This window comes from Mytilus edulis, chromosome 5 (assembly GCF_963676685.1).
Source record: "Mytilus edulis chromosome 5, xbMytEdul2.2, whole genome shotgun sequence".
In the NCBI taxonomy this organism is placed as follows: Eukaryota; Metazoa; Mollusca; class Bivalvia; order Mytilida; family Mytilidae; genus Mytilus; species Mytilus edulis.
In genome coordinates, this window is record NC_092348.1 from 51614665 (window position 1) to 51641324 (window position 26660).

Sequence of the window (26660 nt, forward strand, 5' to 3'; positions counted from 1 at the left end):
TACCAACCTTCCTTTTGTAGTCATTAACATTGTGTTTAAATTTCATTGATTTCTATTTACTTAAACTAAAGTTATTGTGCGAAAACCAAGAATAATGCTTCTTTGGGCCCTTTTTTGGCCCCTAATTCCTAAACTGTTGAAACCAAAACTCCCAAAATCAATCCCAACCTTCCTTTTGTGGTCATAAACCTTGTGACAAAATTTCGTAGATTTCTATTCACTTAAACTAAAGTTATAGTGCGAAAACCAAGAAAATGCTTATTTGGGCCCTTTTTGGCCCCTTATTCCTAAAATGTTGGGACAAAAACTCCCAAAATCATTCCCAACCTTCCTTTTGTGGTCATATACCTTGTGTTAAAATTTCATTCATTTCTATTCACTTTTACTAAAGTTAGAGTGCGAAAACTAAAAGTATTGGGACAACGACGACGCAGGACGACGACGACGTCAACGTGATAGCAATATACGACGAAAAATTAAAATTTTTGCGGTCGTATAAAAACGACTATAAAGGGCAAAAACTCCTCAAGGGGTCAACTGACCATTTTGGTCATGTAGATTTATTTGTAGATCTTACTTTGCTGAACATTATTGCTGTTTACAAGTTATCTTTAATAATATTGAAGATAATAACCAACCAGGTGCTCCGCAGGGCGCAGCTTTATACGACCGCAGAGGTCGAACCCTGAACAGTTGGGGCAAGTATGGACAAAACATTCAAGCGTGATACAGCTCTGAATTTGGATTGTGATCAAACTTTTTACATTACATGGGTTTTTTTTACACAAAATAAATGTCAAGATTTTACAAATCAATTAAAGATTTCTTCTTCAAACTTTTTAAATCTAAAATTAAATAGTTGAGTTACTTGACACAGCATAGGTTTCTGACACAGAATGAATGTGGTCTAATGAACTTAAAAGTTGTTTTTTTTGCCTTTGAGCAATTCACTATGCTGTTGAATATTAATCCTCTCAAAAAAATGTTTGAAGAAATTTTCTTTTTATTTATGAAATCTGAAATGAGAAAAATTTAACCCCCCCCCCCTTTTTTTCACATCCCCGTTTCCCTTTTTCCAAAACTGATATCAATTCAAATTTCTAATGGAGTTTGCAACAATAACTACTCTTTTAAATACATCATAAAATATTAAAATGTAAAATAAAGTGCTTGTTATCACTGAATGGTAAAGATTGGTTGGTAGTAAAAGTGAATATACATTGTTTATTGTATAAAACAATAAAAAAAAACTTCATCAGCAACATTTTATATTGGCAAATTTCCAATGAAGTTATTTACATAAAGTTATTGGCAAATAAAAATAGAAAATGACATCATAGTCATGTCTGGCAAATGTCCAACATACATTATCTAAAAACATTTTAGATAAGATAAGGAAAAAAAGCTTCATCAGCAACATTTTATATTGGCAAATTTCCAATGAAGTTATTTACATAAAGTTATTGGCAAACAAAAATAGAAAATGACATCATAGTCATGTCTGGCAAATTTCCAACATATATTATCAACTACTATTCTATACAAAGAAAGATAACTCCAATTGAAAATTAATTGCTATTGCACAATATTGTGCAATTAGATATTTCTTGCTATTGTGCAATACTGTGCAATTGAAAATTTCTTGCTATTGCACAATACTTGATATGGAATCCTGATTTGGACCAACTTGAAAACTGGGCCCATAATCAAAAATCAAAGTACATATTTAGATAAAGCATATCAAATAAGCCCAAGAATTTAATTTTTCTTAAAATCAAACTTAGTTTAATTTTGAACCCTTTGGACCTTAATGTAGACCAATTTGAAAACTGGACCAAAAATTAAGAATCTACATACACAGTTAGATTTGGCATATCAAAGAACCCATTTATTCAATTTTTGATGAAATCAAACAAAGTTTAATTTTGGACCCCCATTTGGACCAACTTGCAAACAAGGCCAATAATTAAAAATCTAAGTACCGGTACATTTTTAAATTCAGCATATCAAAGAACCCCAAGGATTCAATTTTTGTTAAAATCAAACTAAGTTTAATTTTGGACCCTTTGGACCTTAATGTAGACCAATTTGAAAACGGGACCAAAAATTAAGAATCTACATACATAGTTAGATTCGGCATATCAAAGTACCCCAATTATTCAATTTTTGATGAAATCAAACAAAGTTCAATTTTGCTTAATAATGCTTATTTGGGCCCCTTTTTGGCCCCTAATTCATAAACTGTTGTGACCTCAACTCCAAAAATCAATCATAAACCTTGTGTCAAAATTTCATAGATTTCTATTCACTTAAACTAAAGTTATAGTGCGAAAACCAAGAAAATGCTTATTTGGGCCCTTTTTGGCCCCTAATTCCTAAAATGTTGGGACCAAAACTCCCAAAATCAATCCCAACCTTCCTTTTGTGGTCATAAACCTTGTGTTAAAATTTCTATTCACTTTTACTAAAGTTAGAGTGTGAAAACTAAAAGTATTCGGACGACGAGGACGACGACGACTACGACATCGACGCCAACGTGATAGCAATATACGACCAAAAAATTAAAATTTTTGCGGTCGTATAAAAACAGCAAAATTTCCTTAAAAATTACCAATTCAGGGTCAGCATTCAAACAACCCGTTTTCTGATTCATCTCCATGTACGATTTGCTCTAAATGCTTTGGTTTCAGAGTTATAAGCCAAAATTTACATTTTACCCTTATTTTCTATTTTAAGCCATGGCCGCCATCTTGGTTGGATGTCCTGGTCAACGCACACATTTTTTAAGTTCGGGCATTTCCTCTGCACTTCTTGAATTATTGTAACTTCATCACATTGACAAGAATAACAAACAGTATAGAGTACCATTAATTCATAGAACAAAACAACAAATCGCTGAAGTCATGTTTACAAAATGTCAAAACGAGCCAAAGACCAAAAAATGACAAGGACACTAAGCGTCTGTTATGGAGATCAAAAACTATATTCCTAAAAAGTCTTTGGGGTTCTTCAATCGAAATAATAGCAAGCTAAACTAAATGAGATTATTATTAGAGTTAAAACTCGTCTGTACTAGCCAAATTTCACAAATTTAAAGTTGTTTATAAAAATAATATATCATGAATGATGGTTAATTACGTTTTTCGGGTTATCCGTTAGACCGCATGGTTCTATTATTACAATAGGAAAACACCGAGACGTTAAATTGCATGGTTCTATTATGATAGGAAAACACCCGAGACGTCCCAAAAATATATAGGTGCTCCTATTATTAGAGGAACATTACACAGTTGTGTACACACACATGGCGGCACGGAACATTATCGGAAATTCATTTACGATATCTTAACGTTTCGAAACGAAGTGAAAACTATCGTGCGCCACGTGGGCGCTTACATTTATCAATGTATGCGCCATTGCTTGTCAATATGCGCTATAGGCGCAAGGCGCACGACCTTCCCGATCACTGTTTAACTAGATACTTAAATGATAATAGTGGCCAAGTATGGTTAAATTTTGCCAAGTAGTTTCAGAGGAGAAGATTTTTGGAAAAGATTACAAAAATTTATGAAAAATTGTAAAAAAATTACTATAAAGGGCAATAACTCCTTAAGGGGTCAACTGACCATTTTGGTCATGTTGACCTATTTGTAGATCTTACTTTTCTGTACATTATTGCTGTTTACAGTTTATCTCTTTTTATAATTATATTCAAGATAATAACCAAAAACGACAAAATTTCCTTCAAATTGCTAATTCAGGGGAAGAACCTAACAAACGGTTGTCCGATTTGTCTGAAAATTTGAGGGGGGATAGATCTTGACTTGAAAAACAATTTAACACCTTGTCAGATTTGCTCTAAATGCTTTGGTTTTTGAGTTATAAGCCAAAAACTGCATTTTAACCCTTTGTTCTATTTTTAGCCATGGCGGCCATCTTGGTTGGATGGCCGGGTCACTGGACTTCTTTTTTAAACTAAATACCCCAAAGATGATTGTGGCCAAGTTTGGATTAATTTATCCCAGTAGTTTCAGAGAAGATTTTTGTAAAAGATAACTAAAATTTAAGAAAAATGGTTAACAATTGACTATAAAGGGCAATAACTCCTAAAGGGGTCAACTGACTATTTCGGTCATGTTGACTTATTTGTAAATTTACTTCTCTGAACATTATTCCTGTGTACAGTTTATCTCTATCTATAATAATATTCAAGATAATAACCAAAAACAGTAAAAGTTCCTTAAAATTACGAATTCAGGGGCAGCAACCCTTCAGTTTTTGAGTTATTAGCCAAAAACTGCATTTTACCCCTATGTTATATTTTTAGCCATGGTGGCCATCTTGGTTGGTTGGGCGAATCACCAGACACACTTTTAAAACTAGATACCCCAATGATGATTGTGGTCAAGTTTGGTTAAATTTGGCCCAGTAGTTTCAGAGGAGAAGATTTTTGTAAAAGTTCACGCCGGACGCAGGACGACGCCGGACGCCGCCAGACGCCGGACACTGGAACGTCGGGCCAGGTGAGATAAAAATGTGTCTGGTGACCCCCCAAACCAACCAAGATGGCCAGCCTGGCTAAAAATAGAACAATGGGGTAAAATGTATAGTTTGGCTTATAACTCTGAAACCAAAGCATTTAGAGCAAATCCGAAATTGTTTATTAAGTCAAGATCTATATGCCCTGAAATTTTCAGATGAATCGGACAACTGGTTTTTGGGTTGCTGCCCCTAAATTGGTAATTTTAAGGAAATTTTGCTGTTTTCAGTTATTATCTTGAATATTATTATAGATAGAGATAAACTGTCAACATCCATAATGTTCAGCAAAGTAAGATCTACAAATAAGTCAACATGAGCAAAATGGTCAGTTAACCCCTTAAGGAGTTATTGCCCTTTATAGTAATTTTTACCAATTTTTCCTAAAGTTTTGTAATCTTTTACAAAATTCTTCTCCTCTCAAACTACTAGGGTAAATTTAACCAAACTTAGCCACAATCATTATTAGGGTATTTAGTTTTAAAAATCTGTGCGGTGACTCAGCAAACCAACCAAGATGGCCATCATGGCTAAAAATAGAACATAGGGGTAAAATGCAGATTTTGGCTTATAACTCTAAAACCAAAGCATTTAGAGCAAATCTTACAAGGGGTTAAAGTTCATCAAGTAAATATCTATCTGCCCTGAAATTTTCAGATGAATTGGACAATTTGTTGTTGGGTTGCTGCCCCCAAATTGGTAATTTTTAAGGAAATTTTGCTGTTTTTTTTTGTTATTATCTTGAATACTATTATAGATAGAGATAAACTGTAAACAACAATAATGTTCAGCAAAGTAAGATCTACAAATAAGTCAACATGACCAAAATGGTCAGTTGACCCTTTAAGGAGTTATTGCCCTTTATAGTCAATTTCATAAAGTCAATGTGTTGATTGTCTACCTTAAACAGGGTTATGATTTTATCTTTTACATATAGTGTTTTTATTGAATTTAAAATCGTTACAAAATCTGGTAAATGTACTAGATACTCGTTTTTTTTCATTAGTTTATCAAAGACATCTATGTATATCTATAATTTCTTTAATTTGTTTTTAAATGTTCAAAATTCATAAATACCAATAAGAAAAATTGACCAGAGTTATCTTACTTTAATCACAGAGAGGGAAGAGCAAACAATTTTTAATTCAAGCCTAATTAACATTAAAACAATTTTCCACTAACAAATAATGTTACTCTATTCAAGTACTTTGTTAGCTAAATCTACTAATTTTATTAGATATTATGAATTTTTATGACAATAGATAAACATGCTAGTTGTATTTAATCAGGAAGACGTCAAGATGGCTACATGTAGAAAGTTGAGTCTGAATTTAAAATCGATGCTAATAAAAAATAATATCAATAAATTTGAATTTTTATGCACAAACAACATAATATATTTTTCTTTTTTTTGCGAATTTTCCCTTTAAATTGATCATACCTGCTGAGATGTTATATCAACATATATTTTACTAAGTGTGGCCATAGAACACTGTGAACTTAGAGGCTGTCCCAATGTCTTCTTAAAACTCCAATCTACAATTAAAATGTATTCAATGATATAAACACTGAATCAACTAGCTAATTGAAGAAGTCACCTAAAAGTCAAAATTATCAATTGCTGATCAATTTTTCTTTTTACAGTTTCAATCTATCGTATTTAGCTTTTGCTAAAACCAAATATTTTTATATCAATATTAAATCAGCTGTAAATCAGGGAGAACCCTAATCAGTTTTCTCTCTAAAGAATGAGTCTATAGACAAGGTGATCCCTTGTCTCCTTATATTTTCATTCTATGTGTTGAGATATTACCACTTAAAATATGATAAATGAAACAAGAATGCGTCCTCAGTACACAGATGCCCCACATGACTCATTTTCTATTTTCAGTGGACCCTCAAAGTGGGGTAAAAACTCTAATTTGGCATTAAAATTAGAAAGGTCATATCACAGGGAACATGTGTATTCAGTTTCAAATTGATTGGACTTCAACTTCATCAAAAAACTACCTTGACCAAAAACTTTAACCTGAAGTAGGACGGACAAACAAAAGAAGGAACGAACATACGGATGCACGAACAGACGCACAGACCAGAAAATATAATGCACCTCTACTATCATAGGTGGCCCCCAAGAGAAAATAAATCTGGAATTCCACTGGAATCCCGGCTGGAATTTTGATGGGATTCCAAGTGGGATCCCACCTAATTCCACCGGGATAAAATTTCGGGAATCCCGCCAAAAGTCCGGGATTCCCGAAATTTTATCCCGGTGGAATTAGGTGGGATCCCACTGGGATATTGTGGGATTTTGATTGGGATCCCACGGGGATAAAATTTCGGGATTCTCGCTAAATAAGCGGGATCCCGATGTAAATGTATTGGGATAAATTTCGGGATTCCCGTAAAAGAAGCGGGATCCCGATGTAAATCCCAGTGGAAATATACTGGGATTCACAGGAAAAAAAGCGGGATCCCAAAAATTAATACCAGCAGGATATACATGCACCAATTCAAATTGCACTGCCACTGGGAATCCTGGGTTATTTATGCAAAAGGATACATGTCATGTTTTCCTTTCTGTTAATCAATTTGCTGTCTCTGTACTTCCAACTAGAATTGCTGAGTAAATTATGGTAACTGGAATATCTGCATGCAATCTGTTTCGTTGGAAGCTCCATTTAAAAGATCAGTATATCCCCTAAAAGTATCAAAAAAATTCACAAAGAATCATTTGTTCAATACGTTTTGAAGCAAAAAATTCAATAGAAATATTATTGCATGTTTAATGTTTATAGAATACAGTAGATTGGAAGCTAGTCCAAATAATTATGAAGTCTTGGAAGGTTATTTTAATTTTTTGGCAAATTAATTACCTTCCCCCTTTTTTATCCCCTGACGATAAATAACTATAGCGACTTATTATTTTCACCAAATAAACATACACACAACTGAATTAAATTTTGACATACCTACTATTTATGCCTGTTATGTGACAAGTTAACAAGTTTATTCATTGTATATGTTAAAAATAAATATATTTTCAGTTTATGCTTTCAGACTTTCTGATGTTGATTTGCTCAGATAAAAACCATACAAATCATAGTTCCTCAATAAATTATTTTTATAATCATTATATGCACATATACACATGTTAAATTAAATTATTAATGCACTTATCTGAAAACATCTTCATCTTCGTCCTGTCCATAATTCAGCGTAAACAAATTTTGATGACGTTTTTACCAGTACACAAACGTCGACGTGACAATCTCGCCCCAAATTATATCGGCCAAGTTGATCTGTCTCCGTAACGGTATTATAAATAAATTAAGGGTATCGCATAAAAGTATTAATTACTGGCCAGTTTTTACTAAATATAAGAAAATTATACTTTATTAATCGGCACATGCTGCATGCGGATAAGATAGTGGCCGCATTATTTAGGACAGTAGTCAGTATTTTCTAGGGTCGAACTGTCCCGCGGCAGTACAGTTGAAAACAAAGCACGTGGTTATGATTTTTTACAGTTTACATAAGTTGAGAAATCAAAGTTTTACGATGTCGATCATTATCTTATCATTGATGCCGGACGACAACTAATAGAAACGCACTTATGGGAACTTGGGGAACAACAGAAACGCCCAAGCTTTTCTGGCAAAACACTCGTTGACATTTCTCGGACGCCCTGCCATTTTTATCGCGAAAATCTCGGCATTTTTCTGACTTATTAATATCTGTCAAACTGAATATTAAGTGACACTTAAATGTGATTGGCTTCAACTGACAGCTTTGGTGTCATACGCATTGTTAATTAACACCAATAACCTGTACTTAATGTTATCAGAGACATATAAAAATAAAATTGAAAATGGAAGTGGGGAATGTGTCAAAGAGACAACAACCCGACCACAGAAACACTTACATATTTTCAACAACATAACATATGGTTCATACAATTTCCCGTTTTAACTAGACTGGGATCCCAGCTTCAGACAGTCATCCCGATTGGGATCCCGGCTTTAAACAGTTCCGATTGGGATCCCAGCTTCAGACAGTTACCCCGATTGGGATCCCAGTGTCCGATATTTATCCCGTTTCATCTTGACTGGAATCCCGGCTTCAGACAGTTATCCCGAATGGGATCCCAGTTTCAGATATTTATCCCGAATGGGAACCCGCCTCCAGATGCTTATCCCGGCTTATCCCGACAATTTCACCGGGATTGCATTGGGATCCCGATGGATCCCGTTTTCGTTTTCTCTTGGGGGGGCATTAAAAAGGTTGCATTACAGTTACATTAGTTGAGGACAATCTTTTACAGTTTCCTGATGAAATTTCTCTCATCCTGTTAGAAAATACATCTGGGTAACATGCATGCATACTGATTTTTCTAAAACACAGGTTCTCTGGATAGAAAATAATCAAAATACTAAAGTACTGAACAACTGATGACCACATTGGCACAAGTTCTAGCTGATGGTTACAAACACTGGTCTCAGAAGAAACCAGATGCTCCGCAGGGTGCAGCTTTATACGATGGCAGAGGTTGAACCCTGAACAGTTGGGGCAAGTATGGACACAACATTTAAGCTTGATACAACTCTAAATTTGGATTGTGATTAAAAAGTTGACACAGCATAGGTTTCTGACACAGACCGAATGTGGTCTAATGAACTTAAAAATATTGTTTTCGCTTTTGAGCAATTGATCACTATACTGTTGATATTAATCCTCTTAGCTTAAAAACTTAAAAATTTTAAAATTGGACATTTACCTATTATGGTCCAATATCCAGGTTGAAATCAAACAAAGTTTAATTTTTGACCCTTTGGACCTTAATGTAAAACAATTTGAAAACGGGACAATACTGTGCAATTGAATATTTCTTACTATTGCGCAAAACTGTGCAATTGAAAATTTCTTGCTATTGCACAATATTGTATAATTAGATATTTCTTGCTATTGCGCAATACTGTGCAATTGAAGATTTCTTACTATTGCACAATACTGTGCATTTGAAAATTTCTTGCTATTGCGCAATACTGTGCAATTGAAAATTTCTTGCTATTGCACAATACTGTGCAATTGAAGATTTCTTGCTATTGCGGAATACTGTGCAATTGAAAATTTCTTGTATTGCACAATACCTAATATGATAATTTTGGACCCCGATTTGGACCAACTTGAAAACTGGGCCCATAATAAAAAATCTAAGTACATGTTTAGATTTAGCATATCAAAGAACCCCAAGAATTTAATTTTTGTTAAAATCAAGCTAAGTTTAATTTTGGACCCTTTGAACCTTAATGTAGAAAAATTTGAAAACAGGACCAAAAATTAAGATCTGAATACACGGTTAGATTTTGGCATATCAAAGAACCCCAATGATTCATTTTTTGATGAAATCAAACAGTTTAATTTTGGACCCTTTTTGCCCTTAATTCGTTGGGACTAAAACTCCCAAAATCAGTCCAAACCTTTCTTTTGTGGTCATAAACCGTGTGTTAAAATTTGATAGATTTCTATTAACTTTTACTAAAGTTATTGTGCAAAAATGCTTCTTTGGGACCTGTTTTTGGCCCCTAATTCCTAAACTGTTGGGACTAAAACTCCAAAAATTCGTAAGGGTTCCACGGAACCCAGTGTCTCGCCTACTTTTGCTGTTAATCGCAGACTCAACAAAACTGAGGAAAAACATCAATAAAAATTTCCCTCTCGATACTGTCTTTTGATTGAAAGAAGTTTCCAAGTTTGGTAAAAAAATCCAGGATAGTTTATGAATCTAATAAATGTTTAATAAACTTTAACTGCAGACTGTATGTAATGTTAACTGGAAGAAAATTTAAGTCCATTTATAAGTAAAATACGGAAAAAGTGATTTTTTTTTTTTACAAAACTTACTTCTGAATAACATCTTATGATCAGAAACAAGCTTTTGTCTAAGTTTGGTAGAAATCCAGGACAGTTTAAAAACATTATAAAAAATTTAAAAACTTAAATCACAGAGTGAATGTTTTTTTTCTGGCAAAAAAATTAAGTCCATTTATAAGTAAAATACGGAAAAGTGGAAATTTATTTTTACAAAATTTTCTTCTTGATACTATCTTATGATCATAAACAAGCTTCTGTCCAAGTTTAGTACAAATCAAGGATAGTTTATGAAAGTTATTAAAATTTTCAAAACTTTAACCACAGAGTGAATGTAATGTTTCCTCGCAGAAAAACTAAGTCCATTTATAAGTAAAATACAGAAAAGTGGAAATTTATTTTTGCAAAATTTTCTTCTTGATACTATCTTATGATCATAAACAAGCTTCTGTCCAAGTTTGGTACAAATCAAGGATAGTTTATGAAAGTTATTAAAATTTTAAAACTTTAACCACAGAGTGAATGTAATGTTTCCTCGCAGAAAAACTAAGTCCCATTTATAAGTAAAATACAGAAAAAATGGAATTTTATTTTTACAAAATTTACTTCTGGATACTTTCTTATGATCATAAACAAGCTTCTGTCCAAGTTTGGTAGAAATTCACTATAGTTTAAGAAAGTTATTAAAATTTCAAAAACTTTAACCACAGAGTGAATATTTGTAGACGGCGACGACGACGGAATGTAGGATCGCTTAGTCTCGCTTTTTCGACTAAAGTCGAAGGCTCGACAAAAATCAATCCCAACCTTCCTTTTGTGGTCATAGACCTTATGTTAAAATTTCATAGATTTCTGTTCACTTATACCAAAGTTATTGTGCGAAAACCAAGAAAAATACTTATTTGGGACCTTTTTGGCCCCTTGTTCCTAAACTGTTGGGACCAAAACACCCAAAATCAATCCCAACCTTCCTTTGATGTTCATAAACCTTGTGTTTAAATTTCATAGATTTCTATTTACTTTTTCTAAAGTTAGAGTGCAAAAACCAAATGTCTTCGGACGACGAGGACGACGACGATGACCACGACGCCAACGTGATACCAATATATGTCTTACTTCCTGAAAGTTAGATTAAATTACATAATATATATTTTTCTCTGAGACGAGTTCCTGTGTGGATGATGAATAATAAATGACTGGGAATTCAAGCTCAATGTAATAACTATTATATTGACAATGTAGTTATATATTCATTTGCTATCAGAAGAACATATATGTATATATGTCTCTTTTATCTCTGTTATCAGTATACTCTGGTTTGTTATATTTGTTATTCTCATAGGATTTTGTTTAATGCTTAGTCTGTTTCTGTGTGTGTTACATTTTAATGTTGTGTTGTTGTTCTCCTCTTATATTTAATGCGTTTCCCTCAGTTTTAGTTTGTTACCCCGATTTTGTTTTTTGTCCATGGATTTATGAGTTTTGAAGAGTGGTATATCACTGTTGCCTTTATTTGTTGTCATATAATACATAAATATTTGTATAACATTTATATACAATTTTCATTCATTTGTATAAAGTAAAATCACAAAAATACTGAACTCAGAGGAAAATCAATTCGGAAAGTCCATAATCACATGGCAAAATCAAATAACAAAACGCATCAAAAACGAATGGACAAGAACTGTCATATTCCTGACTTGGTACAGGCATTTTCATTCTATTCAACTATTCTAATGATAATGCAGTGCAAGTGCATGGTGGACACTATTCTGTTGTAATTACATTAGATGTATGTTTCATTATAATATGTTATTCCGATTGGCTACACTGCAGTATCACGTTATTCCTTAATCAACTTCATTACACAATAAAACTTACCATTTATGATGACACGAGGTCCCACAATAAAGTGCAAAGTGCACAGCTTAATTAAATAACAAGAATGTGTCCCCAGTACACGAATGCCCCACTCGCACTATCATTTTCTATGTTCAGTGGACCGTGAAATTGGGGTAAACCCTCTAATTTGGCATTAAAATTAAAAAGATCATATCATAGGGAACATGTATACTAAATACTAAGTTTGAAGTTGATTGGACTTCAACTTCATCAAAAACTACCTTGACCAAAAACTTTAACCTGAAGCGGGACAGACGGACGGACGGACGGACGGACGGACGAACGAACGAACGGACGAACAGACGCACAGACCAAAAAACATAATGCCCCTCTACTATCGTAGGTGGGGCGTAAAAATCATGTTTTCATGATCCTAGCTAAAAAGTGTAATTATAAGTTTTGAATGCTTCTTTTTGAAACTTCATAGGGTTGTAAAAGTGTTGACCGTGTGCACATTTGGTCAACACTTTTACACACCAATAAAGTTACAAAAAGAAGCATTCAATTCTTGAATAATTCGTTATTCTAATAAATTGGATTTGAAAAGAGACTCATGTTTTCTTGCATTTGTTGCAAAATGTTCTTGAGATGCCTAAACACAAATTTTCGGTGTTCTTGATTTTTATATTTCTCAGGACAAAACATTTTCTTTGTTCTTTTAAAAAAAATATTTTCATGAACAAATGTTTGATTTTTTTAGGGTGATCAAATCTTCATATCTCTCAAAGCTAACGAGAATAAATGTTTTATTCCACTGCCTATACTTTGTTTACTATCAGATTATAAGATATGAATATACATACTTTATTTTCTTATTTACTTGTTAAAATAACTATTTCTTATTTACTTGTTAAAATAACTAAACACGACATAAACATTGATACACAGTACGGATCAAAAGATATAGGAAGATGTGGTGTGAGTGCCAATGAGACAACTCTCCACCCAAATAACAATTTCAAAAAAAATAATTAATTGTCTTTTTGTTTTTACGCTGGAATAAATATGGAACTATTATACTAACTATATTAGTATAAAAGTTCCAGAATAACTTTAACACTAACGGTTATGACTTTACTAGCGCTATTTGAAAAAACACCTTCAAAACTTAATGTACATTATAAACGTGTAACTTCATACGATGAGATCCCGATCTACAGAGGGAAATATGATGATCAGAGTGGAATATGATGCTCAGAAGGGAATATGAAGTTTTGTTCAATGACAAGTGGGATAGTCTCAACCAATCAAATATTGATTTAGCTATCAATATATACATACTGTGGAATAATAAGGATTGTTATTTTACATTCTATAATATCCATGTAATACGTTCTGTTATGAGTCAAAAACATAAGTCACATGGGTAGAAATGTCTGAGTCAACAATACACTTATAAAAAGTATAATGAGGAGATATGATGATATACATATAGTATGTGTAATTTAAACAAAATCTTAATTATTGGCAGGATTACTGTTGTGCAGACATTGATGTTGCCTATTTTAAATTATTTGTTTATCTGTCACCAACAGTACCACAGAGCACTGTGAGATAAGGGGAGCTAACACATTTGTGCTGGAACAAAGGGACAGGGGGTCAGTCTATCGCTAGACTAAATGTTCTGTCAGCTTATTACAATTTTGTCATGGAACTTCGATAAATGGTGCAAATTGTGCTTGTATGATTAATTGATTAAAATTGAAAGGCCGTCTGACCGAATTTCTTTTTACAAGTATTAATTAATTTTGAGGATTGTTATGAGCTATCAAGTAATCTGATTACTTGCAACAACAAATAATGACACCTAGTGTGACCATTGATTAGCGTAGATAATCAGGATTTTGCCCTGTTTTACGATCCAGATATCAGGATTCGGGTTGAGGGATGAAAATCAGATGATACCATGAAAATCGGAATAGTTTTCAGGTCTGTTCTGTTTCAAATTGCGATCCTCCCCCCACCTAAAAAAAAAATATTTGAAGAAATTTTCTTCTTCATTTCTAAAATCTTGAGAACAAATTGTCCCTGTTGTGTTTGAATTACTTCCCTTATACTGCTTTTAAATTATGTTTTGTATAAAATTAATTGTCCATTAAGTATAACCGACTGCAAGGGCTGTATAGCCAGTCAAGGTTGTTAAAAACTTCAATTTGTTGTATTAACCAGGAAACCCTTGTTATCCCCTTTTTTGTCCCTTAATTCCTAAGTGGTTTGAGCCATCCCTTTGTGGTATGGAAACTAGTGGCATAATTTCAGAGATCCATTAACCATTCCACAAGTTCTTGTCTGGAAACTAGAAAAATTCTTATTAGGGCCCTTTTTTTTACCCTAATTCCTAAACTGTTGGGACCATAACCCCCAAAATCAAACCCAACCTTTTTTTTGTGGTCATAAACCCTGTGTTTAAATTTCATAGATTTCCATTTACTTATACTATAGTAAACGATGAAAACCAAATGCCTGCGTAGACATGAAAACAATATAGAACCGCAAATATTTTGTGGTTTTATAAAAAGTTTGTCACAGATATTTAAAAAAAACAAAATATCAGTTTAAATAATTTGAATTCCAGATGACTTAATTAAATTTGATTTGCTAAGATAGAATAGAGATGAAGGGATTTTCCACTTTGTATTTAGGAATTTAGAACTTTTTGTTACTAGTCTGTCGGTCATATTTGGTTACACTTATCGATTGCAGAGTTGTAAATTTATGCTCTAGGCCTGGGCATTGGGCTAGTGGATTTCTTAACCCATGCTGTTCATAGGAAAAAAAGTCAATCACATAATAATCTACCAAAAGGGTGAAGAAATCAAAAATGAGAAAGGCTAAAGTGGTGAAAATTGAACTAAATAACCTTCATTTAGTCATAGAAAACTACATACAATGTATCTAAATTTGAAAAAAATTGGCAAAGCGTTTGAAAATGAATGGACACATTTTGGCAGTCCCCTGATTGCCTGCTTGACGCCTTACATACCTAGTTCTATATCCAATTTTTACTTTGAAAATCTGGTTTAAAATCTTAATTCACAACAAGATTCAGCATATCATACAGTTGCAATAATACAGTTTTTGATGAAATCAAACAAACTTAAATTTTGGACCCTTTTGACTTCAATGTTAACCAATTTAAAAATAGGGCTCAATATCCAAACTAGAGGCTCTCAAGAGCCTGTATTGCTCACCTGATTCTACTTGGGTTTTTGAAATCATATGAAAAAATATAAAATTTGGCTAAAAGTGACAACACAACCTCATTGATAAGGAAAGGAACATGTTTAATTTCATTCAAAAGTCCCCCACTGGCGGCCATCTTGGATGGCGGATCGGCTACAAAGTAACAACACTTGGTCAGCACCTCATAAGGAACATTCATGCCATGTTTGGTTTTTTCCATTCAGTGGTTCTCTAAAAGAAGTCATTTGTATGCATTTCCCATAGGGTCCTATGTTAAACTAAGTCCCCTGCTGGCGGCCATCTTGGATGATGGATCTGCTACAAAGTAACAACACTTGGTCAGCACCTCATAAGGAACATTAATGCAATGTTTAGTTTTATTCCATTCAGTGGTTCTCTAAAAGAAGTCATTTGTATGCATTTCCAATAGGGTCCTATGTTAAACTAAGTCCCTGCTGGCGGCCATCTTGGATAATGGATCGGCTACAAAGTAACAACACTTGGTCAGCACCACATTAGGAACATTCATGCCATGTTTGATTTCATTCCATTCAGTGGTTCTCTAAAAGAAGTCATTTGTATGCATTTCCCATAGGGTCCTATGTTAAACTAAGTCCCATGCTGGCGGCCATCTTGGATGATGGATGGGCTACAAAGAAACAACACATGGTCAGCACGGCATAAGGAACATTCATGCAATGTTTGGTTTCATTCCATTCAGTTGTTCTCTAAAAGAAGTCATTTGTATGCATTTCCCATAGGGTCCTATGTTAAACTAAGTCCCCCGCTGGCGTCCATCTTGGATAATGGATCGGCTACAAAGTAACAACACTTGGTCAGCACCACATTAGGAACATTCATGCCATGTTTGATTTCATTCCATTTAGTGGTTCTCTAAAAGAAGTCATTTGTATGCATTTCCAATAGGTCCTATGTTAAACTAAGTCCCCCGCTGGCGGCCATCTTGGATGATGGATTGGCTACAAAGTAACAACACTTGGTCAGCACTCAATAAGGAACATTCATGCTATGTTTGGTTTCATTCCATTTAGTGGTTCTCTAGAAGAAGTCATTTGTATGCATTTCCCATAGGGTCCTATGTTAAACTAAGTCCCCCGCTGGCGGCCATCTTGGATGATGGATAGGCTACAAAGTAACAACACTTGGTCAGCACTCCATAAGGAACATTCATGCTATGTTTGGTTTCATTCCATTTAGTGGTTCTCTAGAAGAAGTCATTTGTATGCATTTCCCATAGGGTCCTATGTTAAACTAAGTCCCCCGCTGGCGGCCATCTTGGATGATGGATCGGCTACAAAGTAACAACACTTGGTCAGCACCCCATAAGGAACATTCATGCTATGTTTGGTTTTATTCCATTCAGTGGTTCTCTAAAAGAAGTCATTTGTATGCATTTCCCATAGGGTCCTATGTTAAACTAAGTTCCCGGCTGGCGGCCATCTTGGATGATGGATCGGCAACAAAGTAACAACACTTGGTCAGCACCTCATAAGGAACATTCATGCCATGTTTGGTTCCATTCCATTCAGTGGTTCTCTAGAGGAAGTCATTTGTATGCATTTCCAATAGGGTCCTATGTTAAACTAAGTCCCCCGCTGGCGGCCATCTTAGATGATGGATCGGCAACAAAGTAACAATACTTGGTCAGCACCTCATAAGGAACATTCATGCCATGTTTGGTTTCATTCAATTCAGTGGTTCTCTAAAAGAAGTCATTTGTATGCATTTCCCATAGGGTCCTATGTTAAACTAAGTCCCCTGCTGGCGGCCATCTTGGATGATGGATCGGCTACAAAGTAACAACACTTGATCAGCACCCCATAAGGAACATTCATGCTATGTTTGGTTTTATTCCATTCAGTGGTTCTCTAAAAGAAGTCATTTGTATGCATTTCCCATAGGGTCCTATGTTAAACTAAGTCCCCGGCTAGCAGCCATCTTGGATGATGGATCGGCAACAAAGTAACAACACTTGGTCAGTACCTCATAAGGAACATTCATGCCATGTTTGGTTTCATTCCATTCAGTGGTTCTCTAAAAGAAGTCATTTGTATGCATTTCCCATAGGGTCCTATGTTAAACTAAGTCCCCCGCTGGCGGCCATCTTGGATGATGGATCGGCTACAAAGTAACAACACTTGGTCAGCACCTCATAAGGAACATTCATGCCATGTTTGGTTCCATTCCATTCAGTGGTTCTCTAGAAGAAGTTCAAAATGTAAATTGTTAACGACGACGACGACGGACGACGACGGACGACGACGACGGACGACGGACGCCAAGTGGTGAGAAAAGCTCACTTGGCCCTTCGGGCCAGGTGAGCTAAAAAGTAATACAAGGTTAGAACCAAAAAAAATTAAAGACTTGTAAAAAATGTATTTATTTTCAATTGAAGCTTTCTTGCTGTTGTGCAATACTGTGCTATTGTGCCATTCTGTGCAATTGAAGAATTCTTTTTATTGTGCAATACTGTGTTGTTGCACAATTCTGTGCAATTGAAGATATCTTGCTATTGCGAAAAAACTGTGTTCTTGCCCAAAACTGTGTATGTATAGACTTCTTGCTATTGTACAATAATGTGCAATTCTAATGCAGCATCCTTTGTAACGTTCATTTTGATTGATAGCACATTCTCATGGCAATACCCTTAAATCATAAGTGATACAAAAAAAAGTATGCACAAGCCCAGACTACGTATGACAGATTTTTAATGTATAATTTTACATTGTTTTCTGTCATTTTTATTAAATTGGAAATAACAATATTGTTTTTTAAGCTCCGATGTCATTTTTTTTTTTGCAATTGTATAAAAAATTAGGGGACTTTTTTTTGATGGTATAATTGCTGTATATATAGATATAGACCCATATATATATTTCTCTGATTCTATGAATATTTATCCCTTTCCGAACCCATTGTAAAAAAAAAAATTAACTTGTGGTTGCCGGTGACTCAAAAGATCATTGGATGATTTTAAGGGTCATGACCTTTTTAGCTAACTGGATGAATCAAAACATGCTACAACAGGTGTTAATGAATTGACAACTTCGTGCAATGTGAAAGGCACTCGAAGGGGATTTTCGGTTAACAAAAAAAGAAAAATATTCCAATAAAAACATTTTTGGCAGTAAATTTTTATACACTAAATTTTAGCTTTATGGGCTACTGTTTCAACTTGTGTAGGTTTTATTTCTTATCAATGGTGTAATAAGAAACCGCAAATTTCCATGGTCTTTGTCTAGGAATTATGCAAGTTTTCGATTACAGGCAGTCAAGGTCAGCATGGTCATGAATGATCAGGGTCAATTCTACTTATCATTGGCCACAAATATTTTAATTGACCAATGAGGTTAAAGTGCATGCTAACGTTCAACAAGCGTCAAGTTGTGCCCGCATTATCGCAATTGCACTGAATGCTACTAGACGCTATTTTTGTTTTGCCAGAAAAGTAAAGATTTTCAATTTTCAAATTTGTTCCTGAAAGAGGCTTTATTCAATTTTGGAAAGAAGATAACTGACGATTACAGAAAAGACGTAGTTAGGATTACACAGAACTTGTTCAAGGGTAAAAGCCATCTAAAATATTCTTTTATTCAAAATTTTCGTTTCATATTCAAAATATTTGTATTATTTTTATATTGTAAATTGTAAATTTGTTTATTATGATTCATCGTGTTTTAATATTTGGTCATTCATTTGTACATAGATTAGAATCATTTTTGTACAAGAATCGTGCAGAAGGGCTATACAATTTAGGATTCGATGGTACCAAAATTCAGGTTCAATTTGCCGGTTTCGGTGGAAGTACATTGCGTCCAGGTCGTAAATGCATTCGAAAACCAAAATTTATGCAAGTTTTTGACACTTTTAAACCAGATTAGGGCCTCAGGAAAAACATGAAAGCTTCGTTGTCAGATAAAGTTCATTTAAATGGTGAAGGTATGCACATATATGCTAAAAGTATTCGTGCGGCTGTCGGTAGTGCAAATTGTATGAAATAATTTTAATTAATAAAACCAAACTGAAAAAGAGATATCTAACAGGACGTTTACATAGTTAACTTATAATAAACTAAAAGCTTAGTTATAGTATGCTATTATCTGTACATGGACATCATTGTTTTGTTATTCATGAAAACTTATGCATCAGTCATTAATGATACTTTAATAAGTATATATATACAAATTGTTGCAGACAATCCACTGCTCTTGTTTAATTTATTCAATTAGTGTGGCACACAAATGTATCATTATACACATGCTTTAATTGCCATCATTATGGCTATGGTTATCATATATGTCAGTGCAATTTTGTAAAATGGTATCAATTTGCACTGGTTATATGGTTATATTTTGTATCATTATACATACATATGGTTAACCATCATTATGGTTATGTTTCTGATATTCATAGTGCATTTTGGTATTTATGTATCAGATTACACTGGTTTTATTTACATACTTTTTTACATGTACCATACTTTACATGGTTATTATCATGTATGGTTACAATGTAGTTGACATATAATATTGCATTTTTGTGTGCCACATTGATCGTTGCGTGAACTTTTTGTATGAACAATTAACAATGAATAGTATTATATAAGTGATATACATGTATGCATATTTTTCTGATGTTATATTATAGTCAAAACGCATTATCAGGTATTCAAGAATTATTTTTGTTTACTTTAAAGATGCATAAACAAAGAGCTAGATCCAAAAGAAAAGCTGCTTCTTCCGACCTCACAGACAGGGACCTTGTCATAGATCCCTTGGATTTGCCAACTGAGGAAACAACTACCAGTAATACATCAAGAGGGCGGAAACGGGTTCAAAACATTGGTCCAACTCCATCAACAGCTCCTGTGATGAACAGTGCAAGTACAACAGCGCAGCCAACAGCAGATGAAATAGCTGCAGCAATGATCAAACAGTTGAAAGGAGCTGGTTTACACCTAATTGACAGCAGTGGAGTCAGACTATCAGATGACAGATTGTCAAGTGTGTGTGGTATGCGCTCTAGTGCAACACAGGAAGCAGTTTCAGGCACTGCATGATAACCAAACAGAGAGTCAGCATACATTGCCGTCTTCATCATCAAACACCTTTCATTACTCATTGGTACCACCTGTGACGTCAGACCTATCGGTGGCTGGATACTTCACAGCCAGTAGCCCAACAACACAAGAAGACCAAACATTAGGAATTGACAATTAACAAAAAAATAAATGTATTTTTTTATCATTAGAGAAACAGATTCTTACATAGTTACTCGTGGATTATCAGATTTATCAAATCTCGATAGTTAAATTATAAATTTTAAAGTATATAAATCTGTATATAGGTTGTGGGTCACCTACAGTTCCCTAAATTAAAGAAGGCATTATAGCACTACTTTACATCAGTGCAAAATTATTACAAAATGTTGGGAATTACAATGTTAATATTTTTTTAAATGTTATAAAATGTCACTGACTCACTTTTAAACATAATTATCATATTTTTTTTAATAAAAAAGATGAAAAAAATCCTTTTATAGACTCAGTACCCTAAAGTAAAATCTAGGAATGTCCATTGTCCTTAAAGCAAAATAAATTATTAATGACCCTAATTCTGCATCAAGGGCATGGAACCGTGTGCTAAAATTTCAATAAGATCCATGATCGATACTAATGAAAACACTGGGTCGATGCCACTGCTGGTGGACGTTTCGTCCGCGAGGGTATCACCAGCCCAGTAGTCAGCACTTCGGTGTTGACATGAATATCAATTATATGGTCATTTTTATAAATTTTCTGTTTACAAAACTTTTAATTTTTCGAAAAACTAAGGATTTTCTTACCCCAGGAGTAGATTACCTTAGCCGTATTTGGCACAACTTTTTGGAATTTTGGGTCCTCAATGCTCTTCAACTTTGTATCTGTTTGGCTTTTCAACTATTTTGATCTGAGCGTCACTGATGAGTCTTATGTAGACGAAACGCGCGTCAGCGTATAAAATTATAATCCTGGTACTTTTGATAACTATTAATATCTGCAAACCAAAATGTTTTCAGATGAAGACCCAGACAACACATAACATAATACTATACAGCAATTTGCGGTCGTATAAAAATTACAAAAGGATTTTGAGCAAAAATATAAAAGCTAGTAAAAGAAGAATGTGTCCATTGTACATGGATACCCCAATCACACTATCATTTTCTATTCATCTTAACTATTTTTATTTTCTCTCACACTTTCTATTTTTATGGATAAAGTCGTCATAACAACCATTATTGCAACATAACTTCCTGTTAACCGCAATAACCGCAAAATATGTACTTCACTGGGTTTTTTTCAACTATATATTTGTCCTGAAGACAGCACTCTTGTTGTCCAAACCTGTCGACCTAATAAACCAATACAATGCTGTGTTATTGTCTTTTGTGGCGACATATCATTTTCTATGTTCAGTGGACCATGTAATTGGGGTAATTGAGGTCAAAACTCTAATTTTGCATTAAAATTAAAAAGATAATATCTTAAGAAACATGTGCATTAATTTTCAAGTTGATAGCACTTCAACTTCATCAAAAACTTCCTTGACCAAAAACTTTAACCTGAAATGGGACAGACAAATGGACAAACAAACGTACTAACGGAAGGATGAACAGACACAGAGACCAGAAAACATAATGACAATAATTGGGGCATAAAAATAATCTTTGAACATCCAACTATACTGGCATGTGATTGCGTAAATTCTTCCCAATTGATTTGATGTAGGGATTCTTTATACATTTCTACTCAGACAACTAATATAAGGTAAAATCTATAATAAAACAAACCTTGTTTTCCAACTTCTGAGGAGGATTTGTCAAAGACAACACTCAATGTCTGCTTGAGTTCAACTGATGCTGAAGAACATTTTGGTTCCTGCAGAAGACATAAAATTTTGTAAATAACACTTTTAAAGGTCTTAAATTTAATTTAAAAAAAATCAATGAATACTTGTTTAAACACTTATTTCTTACAATATAATGATTGTCAAATTTAAGGTTGATGTGTTTGGCCTTTAAAATTCAAATTATAATCACCTAATTAAATAATTCATCAGATAGGTTAATTCCCGCCGGGATCTCCCCAGAAACAATTACTTACCCAGGTAGGTAATTTTCTTTGCTCAAGTTATTAAGCTCACACTGTTATATTTATATATCTATGTTATGTTTACTTTTATCTCCATAGGAGCTGGAGTTATAATATATTCTTAACCAACCAAGTTTTACATGGCAGCAGAATGTGAATTCATCCAATTTTGAAGAAAACAGATAAGAAAGTGACACTTTTGTAGGGAAATTACATTGTTGTAGTGTATAAACTTATTTCAGGGTTGTGATCTCTAGTGTAGTTAAGTGACAACCATCTTAGTGTAGATTAGCTTAGTGTATTGTAGTTTAGCGAAGTGTATTGTAGATTAGCCAAGTATACTGTAGATTGCAGCATCAGTCAATTATAAAGTATCACATGTATTTACTGAACAGTAACTGAATAGCTGATGGGTTTATGAAATGAAAGCATGGAAGGGCTTGACTGATCTAGACAAAAAGAAGATGGCTATAGAGATAGCATTGTCACTCCCTGAAGAAGGATTAAATTCTATTTGAGATAAAGTGTTAAGTGACTTAAGTTTAGAGGCGGACTGCAAGGCTTCCAAAACGGTCATATATTCCGGTCATGACCGAAACTTTCATAAAAAGTCCGGCTGCTCTCAGCCTCAAACGGTCAAATAGAATTGGTTTGCCACTTTTAGTTATTCAAGGCATTTTTCATAAAACGGTCATTTCAATTTTGACCAACTATCGATCATTAAAAATGTCCGTTTGGGGCTTTGGACATGTCCGCTTGGGCATACTATTTCACAAAGATATTTCGGTCATAATTGGGTTTATAACAACAGATACAGCAAATTTAAGATTCTTTGAAGTGTCACAGTCTAATTCTCTGGATACATAAATGTACGGCTTGGTCTTTAGCTTGTGTACATCAATAAAAAGTAGAAAAAACACGTTTTCTTTTATTTAAATAACAACAAGCTGTCAAACAATTATCCCTTCAATAAGTTATATTGAAGCCATAAATCATTCACTGATTACAGGTTTGTTACCTTTGATGAGGTGTCCTTAGCTTGTCTTTATCAATAGAACTAATGATGCAACAATGTACATAAAGGTGATCAGGTAACCAGGTCAAATATGTAAGCATGTACGGAACAACATCCTAGCTATTTAATTACGCTTTATAGATATCATTTTAAATGAGCATTCATATTTAAAAGTTATTCTTCAAATAAGTATATTTATAAATGAATAAGTATGATATTAGATATATATTATTTATTTGACACTGTACATTGTGTTAGTTACTGGGGTACTATAAAGGGGAAAATTAATTGAAATATATAGTAAAAACACCAAGAAAAGCTTCGTTTGTGTATACCAAGCTGACTTGTCCAATGAATAATAGGGGCGTTCTCTATTCTTGTTTTCATATTAAAAAAATGTTTTTACAATTAAAATCATAAAGAATAATATCTAATCATGACAATCTCTGACTCTTATAAAGACTTCGTCTGAATATGAACTTTATAAATCTGCCATCATGGGCAAACGTAAACGTGACGATTCCGATCAAAATTCGAAATCTGCTAAAAATGCTAGAAGCTTTAGTCAAAAGTGGTTACAACTGTTTTTATGGTTAAGATTTGACAGTATGCTTAATGCCATGTTTTGTGACATTTTTCAAAAACATAAACTGGCGGAGTAAGGTTAGTTAAATGGAGGAGTATATATGTAACAGAATTTGAAAAATTGTATAACAAAACCAAAAAGTTTAAATTGAAACTGCCACAGCCTGAATAAGGTATGATCAAGCAATCTTCAAGCAGATCAAACCGATGCCAACTTCTCTGAAATGCATGTATGGCTGATGAAGATGTAAATTATTCAAACAACTGTTTTGGACAAGGTAGAGGATTCATCCACCACTCCCCCCCAACACAAAAAAAATAATAATATAAAAATTACCCGTCCTTTTCTTTTTGTGCAATAATCTATGCTGTTGAGAGTTGAATCCACCCACCCTCCCCCAACACAAAAAAAATAAATCTCCACCTAATTTTTTTTACCCCTACCCCTGCCTTTTTTTTGGCAAAAAAAAATAATAAAAATTTTCAATTTAATTTTTGAAATATTAAGAAAAAAATGTCCCCTCAACAATTTCTTTTTAGCGCCCCCCCCCCTATTTTTTTCACTCTCCCTCCCCTCTCCCTTTAAAAAAAAACCCAATCCTTTCCCTTAAGATTTGGTCAAAATCTCAATTCAAATTTCCAATGCAGTTTGCAATCATAATTACCCATTTAATAATTCAAAAAAAGTGGAGTAAACCAAATTAAACTTTTATCTTAAAAGTAGTTGTCCATGAACCAGGACACCCTTGTTTTATTCCATCTTTTTTTGTCCCTAATTCCTAAACAGTTTGAGCCACAACATCCCAAAGCAAATCCTAACCATCCCTTTCTGCTATGGAACCTTCTTGTTTAATTTCAGAGATATCCATACACCATTCCACAAGATATTTTCTGGAAACGAGAACCAGGGCGCAGCTTTATAAGACCGCAGAGATTGAACCCTGAACAGTTGGGGCAAGTATGGACACAACATTCAAGCTTGATACAGAACTGAATTTGGATTGTGATCATATTCTTGACATTATATGAGTTTCTGACACTAAACAAATTTCAAGATCTTACAAATCTATTATGCAATATTGTGCAATTTAAGATTTCAACTTCAAACTTTTTAAAAGTTTGGAATTTGAGAAATTTGGAGAAAAAAAATTGAAAACTACTACCACCTCCCTTTTTTTGAAAAAAAGTCCAATACCTGAAATTTCCTTATACATTATTTACAAGAAGTGTAAGAGAGGTAAATCTGCACAAACCAAACATTGTATGTTAACTGTTTATGATTTACTTCCATTACACTGCTTTTGAATTGTCTTAATTGTTCATTGATCAGAAAAACCTAGTTTCCCCCTTTTTTGGCCCCTAATTCCCCTTTTGTTGCCCCTAATTCCAAAACATTTTAAGACCCCCCCCCCCAAAGTCATTACTAACCATCCCTTAATGGTATTGAAACTTGTGGTATAATTTCAGAGAGATTCATCCACTTAAACACAAGTTATTGATTGAAAACTACAACCAGATGCTCCACAGGTTGCAGCTTTATACAACCGCAGAGGTTGCACCCTGAACAGTTGGGGCAAGTATGGACACAACATTTAAGCTTGATACAGCTCTGAATTTGGATTGTGATTAAATAGTTGACACAACATAGGTTTCTGACACAGAATGAATGTGAACTTAAAACTTTTAAATTGGACATTTACTTATTATTGTCCAATATCCAAAATCTAAATACATGGTTAGATTCAGCATATCATAGAACCCCAAGAATTCAATTTTAGGTGAAATCAAATAATGTTCAATTTTAGACTCTTTAGACCTCAATGTGGACCAATTTGATAACCGGGCCCAAATATTAAAAATCTAAATACATGGTAAGATTCAGCATATTGAAGAACCCCATATCTTCAATTTTTATTAAAATCAAACAAAGTTTAATTTTTGACGCTTTGGACCTTTATGTAGACCAATTTGAAAACGGGACAATACTGTGCAATTGAATATTTCTTGCTATTGCGCAAAACTGTGCAATTGAAAATTTCTTGCTATTGTGCAATAGTGTGCAATAAGATATTTCTTGCTATTGCGCAATACTGTGCAATTGAAGATTCCTTCCTATTGCACAAGGCCAAAATAAAAAGATTGTATGTTTGCCCAAACGCGACCAACCCAAAATAAACCCGCCGACTCAAATTCTTTTTTTTACGTTTTTTGGAAGAATTTTTTTTTTTCGGATTTATATTGGGTCCGCTCCGTCATCGTATAAAACTTAATGTTTGTCGTCTTTGCGTTTGAAAGTAACTGTGAATAAGATTAAAAGAAAGCGTATAAGAGACACAGTTAATCGATATTCGATGTTCTCTGTTTTTATCTTCTGATTTAACGAACGTAAAGAAGTAAAACATGTGAAGTGGC

At 33.9% G+C, this 26660-nt stretch overlaps 1 protein-coding gene across 1 annotated transcript in view; it reads right to left on the minus strand.

Moving 5' to 3' along the window:
- Nucleotides 1-26660, minus strand: part of LOC139525463 (GPI transamidase component PIG-T-like) — a 128266-nt gene that overhangs the window by 25032 nt on the left and 76574 nt on the right. The window contains exons 5-6 of the mRNA XM_071320815.1: nucleotides 22348-22435; nucleotides 5981-6075 (exon numbers count right to left, since the gene is read on the minus strand). Of these exons, the coding sequence (XP_071176916.1) occupies nucleotides 5981-6075; nucleotides 22348-22435 (183 nt within the window). The remainder of the gene's footprint in view (nucleotides 1-5980; nucleotides 6076-22347; nucleotides 22436-26660) is intronic.